Source organism: Temnothorax nylanderi, unplaced genomic scaffold, assembly GCF_030848795.1.
Source record: "Temnothorax nylanderi isolate EJ_2023f unplaced genomic scaffold, tnyl_v1.0 TNYL_tig0035_pilon, whole genome shotgun sequence".
Taxonomy (NCBI): Eukaryota; Metazoa; Arthropoda; class Insecta; order Hymenoptera; family Formicidae; genus Temnothorax; species Temnothorax nylanderi.
Window position 1 is genome coordinate 597,879 of NW_027249097.1, and position 18,381 is coordinate 616,259.

Genomic DNA, 18,381 nt, shown 5'->3' on the forward strand with positions numbered 1-18,381 from the left:
GTGGAAGTTCCGGCGCGCGACGCGCCGCCGGACGGCGCCACCGGCGCCGTTCGCGAGAGTCCGCCAATGAAGGTTTGTTGGCCGCCCGCCGTCGGTGGCGTCTGCTGGTCTCGCGCGATGATTAGATTAATTAGGTCGTACGGTTAGGATTTCGTCTAGTTTGTAGGGATCGACTGAGTTATCGCTTGATTATTATGGCTTCCTTGGTCGCGGATTACGGGACCTCCTCCGGCTCGGACGGCGAGACGGACGACGACGTTTCGGACAATGCGTAAGTTTTGGCCGTTGCGTAAAACCGCCCCCGCCCCTCCGGATTGCTTCCGTCCTGGGTTTGTTTTCTCTCCCTTTTTTTAATTTTCGCACCGATCCCGCGCCAGTTTGATGTTCCCCGCGAGATGCGCGACGCGCTTGCGAACATCTCTGCAAGCTCCAATGGAGCTTGCGGGAATCCGTCGACGTGCAAGACACAAGACATCGTGTTTGACACTAAGGGGAAGACAGTCGCATTTTTCAATACTATTAATAACATTAAATTGGAAAAAAAGATACATTTTTTTTGCCAAGCACTCGTTTAAGTTCAGCAACCGGTATATACGTACAGAATGCGGCTTGTTCTTTGTAATCTGATATTGCCTCACCGTTAGCTTTAAGGGTGCGGAGCAGGTGGAGTCGGAGGGAGAGGAGGACGAGGAGGCAGAGGATAATAAGGAGGAGAACAGCAGGAGTAACGGTGGACACGTGAGAATAACTGAAACGACAGCTTCCAAAGAAAAGCTTCCATTGCCGACGCCAGATTTCAACAGCGCGCCCACGTTACTGAGGACCTCGGTGTTCCTGAATCCGTTCGTCGAAGCGGAACGGGCGAAGAGCGCGATCCTGGAGAAGCACGTGAAGATGACGCCCACGCTGGACGACACGAAGATGATAAACGGTCGCAAGATCTGCTGGAACTATCGGAAGGGTCGTTGCCGCTTCGGCCACAACTGTACTTTCGCCCACGACTCGGATTTGCATCGCAGCGCGGCCGAATTAGAGGCCTTACGGGCTCCGCAGGAGACGCTGGTCTGTCAAACTCGGTATAATGGGCAGCAACAGCAACAGCAACAGCAGCAGCAGCAGCAGCAGATACTGCCGCCCACGAACGACGACGAGAACGAGGTGGATCAGGAGAACAATCAGACAGCGAACAGAAAGCGTAAGAAGAGGCCCGGCCTGTGCCAATTGTTGCTTCCGAGTAAGAAAGTCTACAAGCAGTTCAAAGCGCAACAACAACAGCAGCAGCAGCAGCAGCAAACCAAAACTAGATGAATACTATTCCTTCGTTTGGCGTAGTAGTAGGGGATGAAATTGTTCTTCTAGCCGAATCGTTATATATCTTTTGCGAATCGGAAAGTACGCGCAATGAGCAATTTCCCTGCGCAAATTGTGAAAAAAAAAAATGATTTTTTTAAAAAGGATAATTTAGATGAGATTTTAGAAGATAGAAATTATGAGAGAGCAAAAATTGCAGGAGAAATGAAAAACATCATTGTGAACGGTTTTAAATTCGCTCTCGAGTCTTACGTTTTCGAGAATCGAATTTGAAACGTCTCTCATCAGCAAAGTGGGAGCCATTAGCGTATAGCGATGAGACTAATCGAGATCTCGTCTAAGATTTAGATTAATATTTAATTAAAACGATTTCGCGAACAAAATCAATGTAGGTATACAAAGGAAAAAGAAAAAAAAATTCCGATTTATGCTTCCAACGCGAACAAAACATATGTAGGATAGGAGCTTTATTTGAGAAACTTTTATCTCATATAAATTCGCGAAAGACTCCCGTTGCGCGCACAAAACGGACGTGTGTGCTTCTTAAGATTCGTCTTTCGTAACGCAACGAACTCGTAAATACATGTCTTCTTGTTATCTTGTTTTTCCATATTTATCGTTACTAGCCAATTATTTACTGGACATTAATAGTACTGTTCGTTCGTGAGAACACCAAAATGACGTTCTATAATCCGGACACAGAATATATATTGTAATAACACGTGAAGATATTCGACGAATTTGGAGTACAATACCCCTTTCCACATACGAAGAAACATGCTGTATACCTGACAACAATACTTCCATGCGTTTTTTGTGAATTTAGGATTAATCGAAGCGCAATTGCTTGATTACATCCCTCTTTTATAAGACAAATGTTTATTTTACATTTCCTTACACGGCGATCGACGAAACAAATTCGAAGTCGAATGTAATTGCAATACTGGTAGATATTGCGAATGACGGCAAAGTCATTTACTAATACATTAATCTTTCTAACGAAGAAGAGTAATTATGATAATAGATCGAAATAAAATAGAAGGACAAACTAAATGTTTACCCAACTTTATCCACTTTAAGTGGTTAAACAATGTTTTACTAACATGTTAATTACCTGTTGGAGAAGAAGAAAATAATTGCGATAATAGATCAAAATAGGAGAAACAGTGAGAAACCTCAAGTTTATCGTAACCATCGTGACTTAAAAGAGGCTCCTCGGTTTACGAGGATTTCTAAAAGGTTGCCAATAAATGATTCAGCTGTGCTGAAACAACGTCTTGCTTAATTTATACTCTCTTCTACACCCAGTATATCAAAATATATATAACAAGTGTATAAAGATCTTTAAAGAATTGCCATATAGTTAAAAAAAAGCAAATATTTCCAATTTATTTTAATTAGTTACAAGAAATTGATAGAAACTAATAAAAATGCGCCTTTTTTTCTTTCAGGCCTATTAAAAAAAATGTATCTTTAATCACAAACCCGCTGAAATGGAATTTTACTCAAAAATATTGATTGTTAAATGAGAAAGAAGTAATCAGAGGCTAAGAGAATATGGCAATACATTTTTTGAAACGTTTAGCATATGGTGGAGATATAAGACATGATAGGCACGTGACATTGTTTTATTAGACGCTTGTATGGATATAACGTTTTGTTTTCCAGATCCATTATCTACGTAAACTGAGTGCGCATTGATAACTCACTGTTGCATCATCGAATGAAAATATAGACTTTCGTGTTTTTATATATATTTATATATATAATATATGTATATATATATATATACATATATATTTCTTTCTCTTTATTTCCGCGAATGAATGTTTCACAGGCACTTCGTCTCTAAACAGTGGCAAAAATTTGTGAATGATCAGTTTGGCGTGTAGAAAATGCGAAAGCGACACGTGAGGGTAAGCGTCATCGCAGAATTCACCATCAAGTTTTAGGGTCACGAGCAAAATATAAGATCTCGCAAGTCACCTTCCTATCATTATCTCTTAATCATACTTATCTCTCGTAATCTTTTTTTTTTCAGCAAATCTCTCGTCTCTGTCAGTGAGATCTCTCGCGATTACATCGACAACACATATTACAATTAATCACAGAAATGGGTAGATTCGACAAAAATAATTGCGCCACATTATATACAATTAACTTAATTACTTCTATAGGCAAGCACCTATTAAGTACTGATATATTCGATCGTTAAGAGTTCGCCGTGATTGCAACAACAGGCTATTTTACGCCATTGCCATATTTTTCGAGTGAGTTATCAGATTATAATTTCTCGAGATCTAAAAAATTAGAAATTCCTACATGCTAAAGAAATATGTACAAATCTCAGAAAGCTTGAGAATACTCTATAAAAAATGAAAAAACTTTGGCTTGCCTGACGATAAAAGGGAGAATAAATTCGCATTAATTGCTCGAAAATATTTCGAATATGGCCTTGTACTATCTTCAATCCTTAAAGTCAGGAACTCTTTATAATTCAATTGTCCTATAAAAATTGAAATCTGAAAAAGTTTAATTTTCAAAAGATAAAAAAGAGATATAAATATACATATTAGAAAACTTTAAAAGCAATAGTTCGAGTAATAAGTTATCATAAAAAATGTATGCAGGTTTCAATTCTTTTCTCCAATTACATAAACTATTATTTCGCGATCAAGCAAATTTCCAAGCATTTTTCAAATTTACAATATCCGGTTTTAATTAAAAAATAAAAAACAATCACATGATTGTATATCTGCGTTAAATTTGTGCTTCAAGGACTTTACGAAATATTTTAATATCAATTTTTTTCTGGTGTACATAGAAATGTATACAAGTGCTAGACATCTGATAGCTCACTTTAAAACCTGTAACTTCGATATTGCATTACTGTATCACCTATGTATCGCAAAATACTACAATATCGTCGGAACATAAATTTTTAACGTCCTTTGTGATCTTCTTTTTTTGACATTAAGTACATTACAGAGATATTTAACACATTTGAATTCCTTAAAGATTCCCAAAAGATTTTGCGATAGTCTCAAGAGAATTTTTTAACCGTTTCTTACGGTGTGTGGCCCGATAACGTTGCTGTCTTAAAATGCGTCGATATTTCTCTTTCTTCTTGAGAAAATCGCGTTTCCAAACGTCGATTTCTCGCACGATACGCGCATTTCTCTATCACAATCGTTCTTTCGAGCTTTCGATAGTTGTTAGACAATACTTGAGGCATATAAAGAGTAAAACTGGACTAAAGTAAAGTGAAGTACAAACACTTGATGCATCAATGCACATCGCTCATTTAGTGAAGCTGTATTGAAAACTTGCTAGGACCTCGTTTCATCAATGTCGCGTAACTTTAGCTCTTGTTCAATTCATCTCTAACTTATCTCTTTGGCTCATTCTTCTCTTCTTTCATGTGGAAATTTAAAAAGGAGTGATAAGTTACGGTGAATCTGGTAAAACTTAATTTTTACCAGAAATCGATATTAAATATCACACGAGCATTTGACGAAAGTGACAATTTTATATATATATGTATATATAATCGACATTTCCCTCCAAATATTTCTTTATTTAAAATTTTAGGAATTTTTTAAAATTGTAAGAAAATGTTGAGAATGAAAAATTTATTATTCAAAAATTTTTTAGATATCTTGAGACTTTCTGAAATTTCGTCGCAAATTTTCGAAAGATTTACACTGGATCTTGATTCTGATCCAAGTTTAATCGACGTTGACGAAACTGACCGTAAGACCCTTCATGAAAGTTCCTTAAGTACGACACGCAAGTTTGATTAAAAAATAGATATTATCTGTGAAATTTTATATAGAAGACTATCGTACTAGTAGTTCATTCAATATTAATTCAGATAATTCGCGCCGACACTGATAACGTTAAGTCCCTGTGCTACAGCTCGGAATATTCGCGAATCGCTTATTATTAAAAGACTTTACTGTTACTCAATTTTCCGCATTAGAATCTATTAATCAAATCCGTTCTTTTGCGGTTTATCGACCTTTAACTCTCGCAAACTCTCCTCCGGCCTCATGGTCGAATTGCGAACTTCCACCTTTTGGCCGTCGCCGTTCATGTTACATCGCTCGGCGAACGTCGCTTTACCGTTCGTCAGACCGTTTTGGATGCTCTTCTTGACGATCGCTTGCTGACGGTTTGTAATCAAACCCAATGCGCTGCTGGTTTTGAAATCGAGTCCGTTACTTTGCACCTCGGTCGTTAGACTCTTCGAGATCGGGGCACTTTGACTCTCTGCCAATTGCATGATGCCTGCAAAATGGAATGTCGAGCGTTAGATCATTCGCGTTCTAATATAGCGGTTTCTATCATTAGTCACCTCAGATAATCTATTATTTAGCACGGTTGAAATACGTGAAGCTCGAATGGCCGAAAAAGTTTGAATCATCGAGCTACGTTTCTCTACGCTTATATAAGTAAAACTTTTCTAGTCCGAGCCTAACAGATAGAAGAGAAAAAAAATATGTAAGATGAATGCGCTTATGTAACAAAACCATAAATATCCTTACAGTTACAGGATTTAAATATACAGTACCGTGGCAGTATTTATTGGTGCTATTCCATTCTTCGCGTAAGCTGAGATTGAACATGCTATAATCCGGATTGCCGGTGACCTCCTTCTCAATCGTCAGGAATTGAGGCAGAATGTTTTTCAGCTCGTCACCCGTCAACGCCGTGTAGGTTTCGAGCAACATCAAGCCTCGACATCTGTAAAGTGCGCACAGAGTTACATTTAGAGTAAATACAATGTCTCCTTCCCTCTCTTACGATGAATAAATACATACGTAAGAGTGAAGTAAAGGATCTTAGTGGAAGCGAAAGAGTCTGTTTTAATATTAATTTTTTTACTAAATAATCTGAATCTTGAAGTTAATTATAATGGAACTATTTATATACGAAATTATTTCTCAAGATATATTTTGCATGCAAACATTATCGCCAAGCATAGAAAAACCAATCGTACAAGATGTCTTGGATTCATTTTTCACTAAGTTCACTTTTTATTTATTTTTTGATAAATATAGAAATCGACTCTTCGATTATCGATATCGAAGATAGATAGAGTTTCAACATTTTAGTTTATTTAACCGTGGGAATACTGGGGTGTTACCTGGGATGCGCCGGTTCTCTGTATATGTCTAACTGGAAATACTGATTGTTGATGAGAAAGCAACGGCGACGCTTGAAGATAGTGAAGTGCGAATCGTCGCGCTGGGCCAACATGTTCAGGTAGTCTCGGTGCGTCAGTTGGGTCTTCACCTCGATCACTTGGCCGCACATCTTCGGTCGGCGAATCGTGTGGATATATGACCAGTGACCTTAAAGAATAGAAAATTCAAATTGTATCGTCGCTCGAATCCGTCGTTCGGACGCAGGAAAATAAAAAATGACGATGACCGATGCACCGTTAATTTACACTTTAAATGAATTATCGAATTTTTTGATAATAATAAACACAAGTTAATTTTCCCTGTCAAGTGATAATATTGCTTTAAATGGTTAATTGGGTCGCAAATGAGGAGAGCTTTTCGTTGTTTGCACGGTGATTCACCTTTCTGGCCGCGCTTGCGTAGACGGGCCTGCATCTTGGGATTGTTGCTTTGGAGGTAATTATGCACGACGTCGAAGTCCTGGAAAGGCGGGAACTCGCTGTCCGCCGGCAGCGGCGCCTTCACGAGGAACTTGACCTTGCGACTGCTGGCGCGCAACCGGTCGCCGGTGTCGATGCCCAGTTTCTGGCACACGCACTCGATCATCCGGCAGATCTTGGACTCAAAATCCTGCGAGTTGTCGATAACGTCGAAGTATGGGTGGCCCACCCAGGAAGCCGCGGCCTTATAATCCAGCTCCCGAGCAAGTTCGACACCCTCGGAGCGACACGCGTGTTCCTCCGTGGAGTAGAACTCCTCAGCGCCGTTCGCGGCCGAAACCATGTGGAGGATCTGGTTATATCTGGTTAACACGAGAGAGAAAACGGGAGTTTACTGGTAAATAAAATATTAAATTAAATACCATTAGACTATAAGACTAATAGCAGTAAATACTACTAAAAATGAAAGAGTATGAGAAGATTAATTTATTAGTTATTACATACAAAGAGGCTCATACGATTAATAAATCACCTAATGAAAAAGGTCTTAGAGCCGGTATACTGTTAGCCTTTTCCATTAGGTGATCTACTAATTGTGATTAGTTTTCAAAAAATAGATTCTCCCAAAGACAAGGGCGAGTATCGACTTTACGGGCTTTCTTGTATCCTTCATTTGTCTTACCTGTTGTCTCTGAGTTCAACGTTGTTCCATCCGTTCGAGGCCATCATGAGCTCCCACTTATCTTTCGAAATAACTGTGAAAAATTACTCCCAATTAATCTTTACGTCAACGGAAAAAATCCTAAACTAATTCTATTGTTTTCAGAGTTTGTACTAACAGGCGGAGGCGTCCATCGCACCGCGATCACAGATGATCAGGCAATTCCTCGAACAGCTCTCACCCAGTTGAAAGAACGTGTTCTCGATTTGTATCATCGTGCGCAAAAGATTTTCCTGAAATTTGAATGCTGCAACACACGTATGAAAGCAAATGCGGTATTATACAACGAATGTTCTCGCTCGCTCGTTTCGAGGTGTTGCTTGGGTAGGATCGATCTGCACGTGGACCTCGGCGATACTTGAAGCGTCTAGCCTGAATAATCGCGTCATTTATCACGATAAAGGTAGCCTGAAGTTCTAAGGAAGAAAGCCCTAAATGCGTTTAGCTCGATAAACTTTCTTAGGAGCGGTATTTTTAGAATTATAGCGAGTATACTAATCGAGTTATCTGAAAGACAATCTCGTATTAAAGCCCTTTTCAAGCGAGATCCTAGCGAGACGGGCGGACGATCCTCGTTCGTTCCAGTGACATGAAAAGAAAAATAAAATTCACGAATTTTTTTATCAATTTTTTAAATATTTAAGATCCATGATTTTGTATACATTATTTTGCCAATAATTTTGAAAGAGGTAGAAAAAGATGTAGGTATCTGAGATATTTTTATTCCACAGTTGATTGACGAGAGGAGATTTGATTTATTTCGGGACGAGGAAATACGCGAGGATTCGTCTCTCGTCGGCGAGAGAATTCTAGAGTGCCTTGCATTCCAAGGCCGAGACACAATAAAGCGTAAAGATAAAAAATGTAAGAAATAAGGAATAAAATACATAATATCGCGTTGACACGCAGGACGAGACTACGAGAAGCGATCGATAAGCGGAAAGATGCGGCTAAGGGATAAAATAAGCTCCTACGCCTACTGGATAGCACGAAAAAGTGTACCCAATTGACTGGTATAAAGAAGACTTGTTAATCAGCAAATTGAAAGAAGGTATTCATTTCACAAAGTTACAAAATTCCGATCACACAGATTGAGAAGTTCTTTAATTTTACTTTAGTCGGAGATTATTTCGCGAACTTGGAAATCTGTTTTGCCTTCCGTTTCATTTAGATCAATATCTATTTCATAACATCAGTTAGATATTCTTTATCCTACAATTCTTCGAAGAGAATTAAATCGTTTATTTCTTTAGAAAGAATCAAGAATGATATATTATTATATTATATTACATAAATATTTTTATAAATTATTATATAAATATATAAAAATATAAAATAAATTCCTATGCAATTTACTAGGCGCTGAAGATAAAAGCGACACGGTGGAAAATTAGAATAATAGAAGGTAGAAATCGATTTAAAAAAATCTAAAATGTTTTCGGGCCAATCGCTGATTTCCTTGTGCGTCTTACACCAGTATTTTCATCGTGTCTCAGACCCACACTCTAGCGCGATAACTCGGACTCACCCACGCCGGAATCGACCTCCAGGATCTCCGGCCATCTCGCCTCGCCATTGCGGGAAGCCTCGCTCCTACGATCTAGACGCGAGGATTTCGCGTGCGAAGGACACGGATTCTCCGCTAGAATCAACCTTGATCTTGGCCTCACGTTGGGATTCGGAGACTCGGGTTGAAAAGACTATCACGCTTTTGCGCCCGATGATCGAATCGCGAAGGAAAAAAGACGAGTCGAGAGGAACTGGATGAAAGGAGCCCTTACTGAACGAAGATACGAATTTACGAAGTTTGGGATTCTTCGATTATTCCCTATTCCTTTCCGTATAGTTCAATCTTTTTCTTTTTTTTTTTAATCTTTTTCTTTTTTTAAACGAAATTAAACGAAACTGCTTCTTCTTGGACGAACATAACGGACTAATGTCAAGGATCTAATATCGTCGACGATGAGAAGCAAGTAATCGGATTACCGCGCTCAAGTTTCACACAAACGTCAGTTTTTCTTTTCCAACTGACGAATGTGCCTTCGCGGAAAAATGGCCGAGTGACAAATGGATAGAAATAAAGGCGGATAATAATCCGTGACGTTTTTAGCTTTTAGTCCTTGGCTCGTCACAAACATCAAAACGATATTTCTTTCCAATTAATTACGTTCCACGGCGAATCAAGTTGACAAATTTAAGCTCCTAGAACTTCTCAAGAACGCCAAATCATCGCGATGAAATTTCAAGTACGAAATGCAAGCGAATGAGCATAAAGTAAAATCTTACGAATCTCTAATTTTTTATATTTCCGTAATGCTCGAGAAATCGCAAGATTTTTGCAAGATGTTTTGCAAACATTTTGCAAATATTGTCACATATGCTTCGACTGAAAGAATCGCGCAACTTTAACGTGATAAATTATCTCGCGCTCAATTATATGAGACGTTTACTTGGCAGGAGCGTTATAGCTCGTACAAAAATTGTATAAGAGATTCGGAACACGGTATATATTTGCGACGGATGATAAAACGTATGCGCAAAAACGGTAAGCGGGGGAAGCCTGACATTCGCGGTTCGTTCGTTTCCGTTCAAGGGCGAGCTGATTAAAGTCGCACGATCGCCTTACGTAAGGGCGAACGAGCGTTTCGATGCGACCACCGACGTAGCAAAATTATTATCTTATCTCGACACTACAGCAAAACTTTTCAGTTCAACCTCGACATATACGCTGCCCAGGTGGGACGTTTTAAGAATTAAAAGAAAGACAGACACGTCCCTGAAAACGTACCGACAGCTCGGTCGAGCGCGCACAATACGTTCCGCGCGAAGTACGAAGAGTTATATTTGCGGGAGAAATAATGTGGTGCAAGAGATTATAAAAATAGAACCGGGGTTGGACCAATTGACGCGGCCGCGAGGCGTAAATAAAACCGACAGGGCGAGAGAGAGATAATGAAATTTCGCCTGACGATCGGACAAAGTCCCCCGCGATACATCATATAGAACGGAAGGCCAAGTTTAGCATAGGCCAAGAAATTTTAAATTCGTTATGCAATCGGGCTGTGTTGTAACGAAAGTAAGCTCCATCGCGCACATCTCGTCAAACGACGTTCGGCAGCCGTCGTTCCGGGCGCAACGAGACGCAGACAGCATGTCCGAAATCGGGACATAAGACGTCTTAAAAACATCTTTAAGACGTCTTGTGATATGATATCTGAAAGACGTCTTACGTCCCGATTTCGGACATGTCTGGGAGAGACATGCCCGAACTTAAACTTCACTGGTGAGATCCGTGGCGAAGCTTTCAAGGATCCGACGTTTCATACGCGACAACAGGTCGAACTGGTTTCCTTTATCCTTTTTTTTTTAGCCGTCATCGAGATACGAAGTCTTTTTTTCCCCTCTCGCTTTTGCTGTCTCTCCCCGCGCTGCAAAGCTTGGGATTTTTCCGTCCGCGTTTGTTCTCACGTCGCGATTGCGCCGGTTGACGCAATCCGTCGTGTTACCGGGGCAATGCATCCAGGCCGCGACTTCCAAGGTCGGCGAGAAATAATGTCTCGCGCCCGCCTTCCCCGGCGGGTTTGTTTCAGAAAATCAGAAAAGAGGGAAAAAAAAGGAACAACACAGGTTCCCGACAGTTAATCCGTGTAATTTCCATCACGGCCGGACGAACGAATCCCAGAGCTGTCGAGACAGACACAGAGTTCGACGCTTCTCTAATTAATTACGTCAATTACTGCAGCCGCGGCCTGATTCGCGTCGCGGGGATCGGAGGGATCGTTCCTGCGCTAATTTCCCCGCGTGTCTACATTATTGGAAAATTTTCACGTTTTAGGACACGCTGTCAAGAATCGAAAGAGCGCGCGAGTGTAAAGAGAAACGTGGGGTGAAAGGGAGCGTATGAAAAAATGATATAATCAGCAAACTTACCCTCCTCCGCGTTCAGGTCTGTAAACTTGATGCCGCCACTGAAATGGAAAGAAAGCAGACAGCAGATATGAGACAATTGCGTGAGGCACGCGCTACAATACGAGCGTTTAATTTAATTGAGTTTAATCGAACGAATATTTACAACGCAATATGCGACGCTGCGGAACGGTCTTAAATATCTCGCAGCTGCAACCGCAGCGGCAATTGAAGGAAGCTTATCGTTATACGCGGACCATCTTAATAAATAAATCGCCTTCAAACGTCTCACTGTCGAATGCTACAATACTATACCGTTTCTCCCGGAAATAAAATCAATGGAATCAATGTACAAACTTATAATAAATTTTCCAGCCACACCCGATGGAGCGATCTTGAAGTTTTTGCGCAGCTTTTGCGACGCAAATGCAAATTGTTCATTGCTCATTTAATATTTACTCCGCGGAGTCTGTTTCGCGAATTTTTTTTTTTCCTTCGCGACACAATCTTGACTCGAACGAGAGAGGCGAGGGGGCGAACGGCTTTATTTCATTCTTCAAGAACTTCTTTTAACCCTGCAATGCGTAAAGCACACGCATACACCCGAGGGTTTGCGAGACTTTCCTGTTATCCTCGTATTTCCTGTTAATTTCGACAAATTGTCCAAATTGATTATTTCTCGATCTATTTTTGTTCTTCAGACGCTTCACATCGTCAGGGCATTCCAGGGTTAATTCGAAAGAAAACCGTACTTGTCCAAGGGTGACTCTCGTTCCAACTTCTCTCTTTTTGTTTCTCTCTCGCTTTTTATTTATTTTTCTTTCTTTCTTTTTTGTTTGTAAACTTGTGATCGTATAATTGCATACCTGAGCAGCACGGTCGCTGTCTCGGGGACACGGAACACCTGAAAAAGAAGACAACCACCGCTCTATCGAATCCAAAACGAAGGGTAAGAGCCCCCCGAAACTAGATCGCGTCTCTTTTCGAAAAAAATCTCTGCTCGGCTACAAGCCTCAAATCGCGACAAATTTGTAACATTTAATTGGAACAATTTAAAGATCATTGCTGATCATTGCATAATAATATTTTTTTCCCTTCTTTTTTTTCTTTAAGAAAGACTCGAATCGATTGAAATACGTTCCGCAAAGCTCGAACGAGCTGATATCTTAGAATCAACCTCTACACGCAGTTACGACTCACTGTGCGACTACTGCGACTTACTGCAAGGTAGAATCTCGCTCCAGAGAGAGAGAGAGAGACGAGCTACGGAAAAAGCTAGATTATGCCATAAATGCGTTATCCTTGACTCGAATTATCGTATAGCACGCGACAATCGAACGACGTTCTGCAAGTAGTACGTACGGTAGACTCTATGCAGAATGAATAATCATCCCCCTCTTCCGGCTATATACCGTCAATAATAACGAAACTACCCTTACGTTAAGGTATACTGTACGGCGTCTGTCGAATCGAATCTAACGTGGCATCGAGCGAGCGTCGCTCGGAGAGAAAAGCAAAAGGTCAGTCAGGGGGGAGAAAACTCTCGCAATGAAGATCTCTTTTCTTTTTCTTTCTCTCGCGGAAAGCTTTTCGTTCTTAAGGCTCAAAGGGTTCTACCTACCTTCCAGCCCATGTTCTCGAAGAAGGTGCACAGCCTGGCCTGCCCGGTTGTCTTGCCGCCGCATGGTCCTGCAATCACGAGAACACGTGGTTAGACACCGGCCGCTCCGAGATTCCTCGAAAAAATTTCACGCGAGATCTACACGTGCGAATCGTTTCTGCGCGCGTGAAACTTTTTACTTCGCGATATTAGTTGCTTTCCATTTACGTCAAAACTCAGATAATTCTCTGCACTTGTGACGTCATAACTCAGTTAAACGCACGTTCTTTTTGCATGCTGGCAAGTGAGATTCAACTGAGTTTTTATCCACAATCAAGACCATGTGCTTTAATGACTCTAATAGACTCACATTAAAAGTGAGGCTATGGATCTGTATTATTATGCGATAGCTTTGTCACCAAAATAAGCAGGTAAATACAAAATGACATATCTTACCTGAGTATAAAATACTCACATATCTGAGTGACTCAGATCACTTGGGTGTAAATGGAAAGCAACTATTATACGTCTTCTCCTGGCTTGTTTTTCGTTACATAAAATAAATGACGAGCATATGAGAAGGCAGACAGTCAATAAAAGTCAAATTGATCGCAATTGGTGCGCGTCGGCACGGCTATTAACTCGTCGCGACGTTATAAATCGTCCTCGTTATGCATATCGGGATGGCGGCGAATTTTGAGCCTGTCGCGCGACCTGATCCTAAAATAAAGTATGCAATCGCGCCGCGACTCAGCATCTAAAAGAATTCCGGTCTTTTTCCCGGGCTTCTCCTCACTAAAGTATCTAATCTAATCTAATCCATCAACGTCCACCCTTATCCCAAAACAATACAGAACAGACCTTCTTGAGCCTCTACGCTCCTCCCATAAAAAATACAATGAAATTCGTTCCTTCGAGCGATGAAAAACAATATAACGTTATTTTTTAGACTATTTTTGAGAAGAACACTTCCTCTCCTGTAAGATTTCCTTTGCTGTGATTTTCCTGTCTTTCACGAGGCTCGGGAAGTCTCGTTCGAATCCTAATTGATGCCTAAATAAAGCTCAGCATCTTCAGGAAAAGAATATCTTATTTTCCTTTGTTTTTCTTGGACGCATTGCTGCGTGGACCCTCGCGATCGCGTGAAAATTAAATTTCCCGGCGAAATAAAGAGAAGCACGTTGCTCTCACAATTTTCAAGGTTTCTCCGTATATTCGTATATAAGCAACTCAGATTCTTCTGCGTTCCTTCGTCGAAGTTAAATTTTGCAACCGTTCTTCTGCGTCTCGCAATTCTCGCTACGTCGTGTATGGCATCGGGTTGTCGGAGATAATTTTCGCCGTCCGCCAAAAGATAACGCGTTGTCCACGATAAACCGACAAGGCTATCTATCGTGTCGTTCACACTATCTGCTGAACTAATTCGAATAATTTCCGGTTCTTATCTATCTGAAATGACGAAAACAAACGTAAGAAAATATCGCTTATCGGGGCCGAGGGGAAAAAATAGCCGTGACTCATGCGACGCGGGCGTCTGTCTGAGAAATGTCTGATTGTGAGAAGCGTGCACCCGGTACTTTGTATTGTTTTACATTCAACATCGGCTATCGCCGATAAATTCGTATGAACGATCGTGACGCCGGCAATTCAAGTGGGCAACTCGGCGGGCGACAAAGGAATAATGCAACTAACGCAAGTAAACAAAAAATAAATAAAACGAGTAGGGAGTAGGGGATAAAATTTCGTCCGTACGGCCGAGATAGGTGAAAATTTATGCGAACGGAGACCCGTTCTCCGCGAGACACCCTTCTCCCGGGTCACCCGGTACAGCTGTGGCCGCGTGTCCCTTGATGTCCCTGCGTGGCGCGTGGAATCGATCGGCATCCGCGGCGTGGCCACGATAACGAACGTTGCAAAACGTCGCGAGGGAGACGAGAGACAGTGCGACGCAGCGTCATAGCCGCACGAACGAGCTGAACCCCGCCGAGTTCGATGTCCCATGTCCCATTTGCAAATTTCGATGTAACGAACGGACTTTGCGATATACTACCTACGTCCCTATCGCCGTATCTCTTTTCTACACCATCCCCGAAGATCTCTCGACAGTTTCAAGAAGAATTCGAGATAATCAAACGTGAAGAAGCAGGGATTTCTAAAAATATGGAATACTTGCTTTGTATCGTTATTGTTGAAAATTCTTTCTACCCTAATCCGGAGATCCTTTCTTTCAAGAATTTCCGAGGGATATCTCATTCTGTCGAAAGGATACAGGACCCTAATCAACCTTGAAACAAATTTATGACCCATTTAACGTAACGAGAAGAGTAAAGGCACTCTCTGTACTTTGGAATCTCCGTTCCTTCGCACCTCATCGTTAGAACCTTTCCCTGGAACGTGTCCAGAATTCTCTGGAAAGACGGCAGAACTTCATTGCATTGGAAATTATATTGAATCATATTTCAATTTTTTTATACATTGAAAACGAGGCTGCTGACTCTACACGGACGAGCGCCAGCAATTAGCACGCTTCCCGTTTCTTCTTCCTTTTCTCGACCGTGGGAGATCTCCCGACCCTGGCTCGTTATATACTTGATCCAGCGAGCGGAGAGAAAACGCGAGCGGTCCGCGTCCCACGTGCGCTGCCGCCGTCACACGCCGGCCGGGAGAAAAACGTCTCTCGCTGCGAAAAGTCTTCGCGCGTTCTATTCTCGCGTTGTCCGCGCGAAATGACGAGGCGAGCGATCGTTCTCGGAACCGAGAGATTTAATTAAAAAAGAAAGCAAAAGGAGCAGAACACATATGTGCGCATCACGTTCAAAAACGGAGGCTACCTGAAGAACTTGGCGCGACTGCAAAAACAACTCGAGAAGTTAAAAGCGAAGCACGTGCTTCGCCGGAAACTCCGCGCATTGTCCAAGATTTCTCATTTTATTTTTACTCCATTTTATCGCGATTTTAACGCCGGTTTTTCTTCCGATCCCGCGAATTTCGAGGCTTCACCGGGAAGGATGATTCTCTCAATCACGCAGTTTTCCCACGTGTTTATCTATGACGTAAGAAACGCAGATGGTAAGAAGCGCGATTCGACGGAACGCTCGATTTTGAAATACACGAATATACGTTGCAAAATGATACAGCGACGGCCGGAAGCTTTTGCAAAAGCCAACGGACCGATGCGAGACGGACGAGAAATAAGAAATCGGACACTCGGCTGAAAATGTGCGCGCACGAGCGCATTTTAGGTTTCAAAATAGACCGAGGAGATAAAAATATGTAAAATAGCCCAAGGTAATATGCGGTGTCATTGTCGAGAGCTTTGCTCCGTAGCTCCGATATACTTTATATCTCCCCGTATAAAAAACTCCAATTACTTGCTCGAATTATTTCGAGATCTGGCGAGCGAGCGAGCGACGGTCTGCATCTTCGGGTATGCAAATTCCGAGGGGAAAAAAAAAAAAAAGGAAATCAATGAGAGACTCCGCGTGCTCGCTCTCGCGGACGTGCTCGTCCTCGCTCGCGACGTCGCGAGGTAATTAGCGAGATTTCGAGTCCGATCCACGCTACCGTCGCTACCGTCTACTCCAGCCCGTACCCTGTATCCCCCCCAATGGTTTACGTACGTACCTCCGGTCAGCACCAACTTGTACACGCGTTTCTGATCCATCGTCGTCGGCTCCACTTCCGTTCCCGGAATCCGGAATCGGAATCTCTCTCTCTCCTTCTTCCTCGCCTTCTCACTCACGCTGCCCGACGGCGACGGCGACGACGGCGACGGCGACGAGTCTTCCTCGAGGGATGCCGGGGTGGTTGTTTCCTCCCTTCCGATGGGACGGGGGTGGCGGGTGTGCGACGCTCGAAGGCGGCGGTGCTCGGTACTACATAAATACCTGGTGGCGCATCTCGGGTCGGCGCGTGCTCGACCGCGTGCTCGGACGACGCATGAGGAACGAGGGGGGGGGGGGGGGGGAAGGAGGGAGGAAAAAAAAACGACGACGAGAGGAACGACGAACGATTGAAGGTGGGCCTCGAAGGCGCGCGAGTTACTCAATCGAATGTATTCGCGGGGTGTCTACCCTCACCGCCGGGGTGTCAGTCTCTTTTCTCGGAGCGAAGGAGGAGAAAAAGGAACACGATACCGCGCGGACCCACGACTCGACACCAACAAACGTGCGCGTCCCGTCCCGTTCCGTGGCTCGGAAGCATCTGAAGTTGTCCCCGAACTGCCCCGACGCCCCGAGCCCCGACCGAAGCAGTGAGAGAGCTGCGCAGCTGGTCGTCGCGCGAGGTGTCGGCACTGTCGGCACGAAGTCACGCGCGGCGGAACCGGAAGCGACGGGCACCACCGGAGCCGGGAGCCGACGACGGACTTCCGCGCCAAATTCAAATTCGGAGTAGCGGACGCTCGGAGCTACTCGGCTTCCCGCCGAGTATATTTGTCACTTTACGTTTGTGCAACTGGGTTTAGCGCAGAGATTTGTCTCTTAAGGGGCTTAAGGGACGTTAATTCGACATTTTTAAAATATTCAAAAATGCTTTTATCGATACATAATTTACTCTATTTGTGATCTATGTAGATAAATTCCCCGGTGGGAAAATGTCTCTGTTTTTTTGTGTTATTATTAAAGAATTTTATGAAAATTTTAAAACTTTCTCAGAATCATTCAGATTTTTCTCGCCGACACATCTTTATAAAAATCTAAATAAATATGAGAAAATTCGTCCAACTTATCAGAAATTTTCATATATGTACAGATACTGAAATATTTCGAAAATCCTCGTCCAATTATTTCTGAGAATGTCAACATCTTTTTCAGAATTTTTTACAAATCTGAAATATGAAAAATTCTTTGAAAACTTTTGAAAAAATATAAGGAAATGTTTTCACCAGGATTGGAAAATACATCGTGATTGAACAAAAATTAATATCTCGTTCGGCTTGGCGTCCCAGATAGAACATAATACTCATGATGACATTACTTAAAAATCACTCAAGTTCATCTTTAGATACTCCGTAGCATAATGGAACGAATCGTACAGCATCTAAAGATAAACTTAAGACGATCTTAAATATATAAGATCTGATAATAAATCACCAATCTATGACTCTTTAAGTTCTTGGGATTGTACTTACCAAAATTGTTTTCCACGTTTATGATTTCATACGTTTACGAGAGACCGGAAACACCTTTGCGATTCAACGATTTCTTCTCGCGA

The 18,381-nt window shown here is 42.1% G+C and overlaps 2 protein-coding genes across 3 annotated transcripts; one reads left to right on the forward strand and one right to left on the reverse strand.

Moving 5' to 3' along the window:
• Window positions 1-45: 45 nt before the first annotated feature.
• LOC139770992 (uncharacterized) lies at window positions 46-2,584 on the forward strand. Its single transcript, XM_071703379.1, has 2 exons — window positions 46-271; window positions 645-2,584. Exons 1-2 carry the CDS (start codon window positions 195-197, stop codon window positions 1,306-1,308), a joined length of 741 nt encoding a protein of 246 aa, XP_071559480.1. The 5' UTR covers window positions 46-194; the 3' UTR covers window positions 1,309-2,584.
• A 339-nt stretch (window positions 2,585-2,923) lies between these two features.
• Ttd14 (TRPL translocation defect 14) lies at window positions 2,924-16,964 on the reverse strand. Of its 2 annotated transcripts, XM_071703377.1 has the most exons (10): window positions 16,792-16,964; window positions 13,189-13,256; window positions 12,434-12,471; window positions 11,592-11,629; window positions 7,780-7,908; window positions 7,623-7,695; window positions 6,902-7,302; window positions 6,461-6,668; window positions 5,885-6,057; window positions 2,924-5,601 (listed from the first exon to the last, which is right to left on the reverse strand). In XM_071703377.1, exons 1-10 carry the CDS (start codon window positions 16,829-16,831, stop codon window positions 5,300-5,302), a joined length of 1,470 nt encoding a protein of 489 aa, XP_071559478.1. In that variant the 5' UTR covers window positions 16,832-16,964; the 3' UTR covers window positions 2,924-5,299. The 2 variants fall into 2 exon arrangements, with proteins under 2 accessions (XP_071559478.1, XP_071559479.1); XM_071703378.1 differs by lacking the exon at window positions 12,434-12,471 and having other exon boundaries at window positions 16,792-16,865.
• Window positions 16,965-18,381: the final 1,417 nt, after the last annotated feature.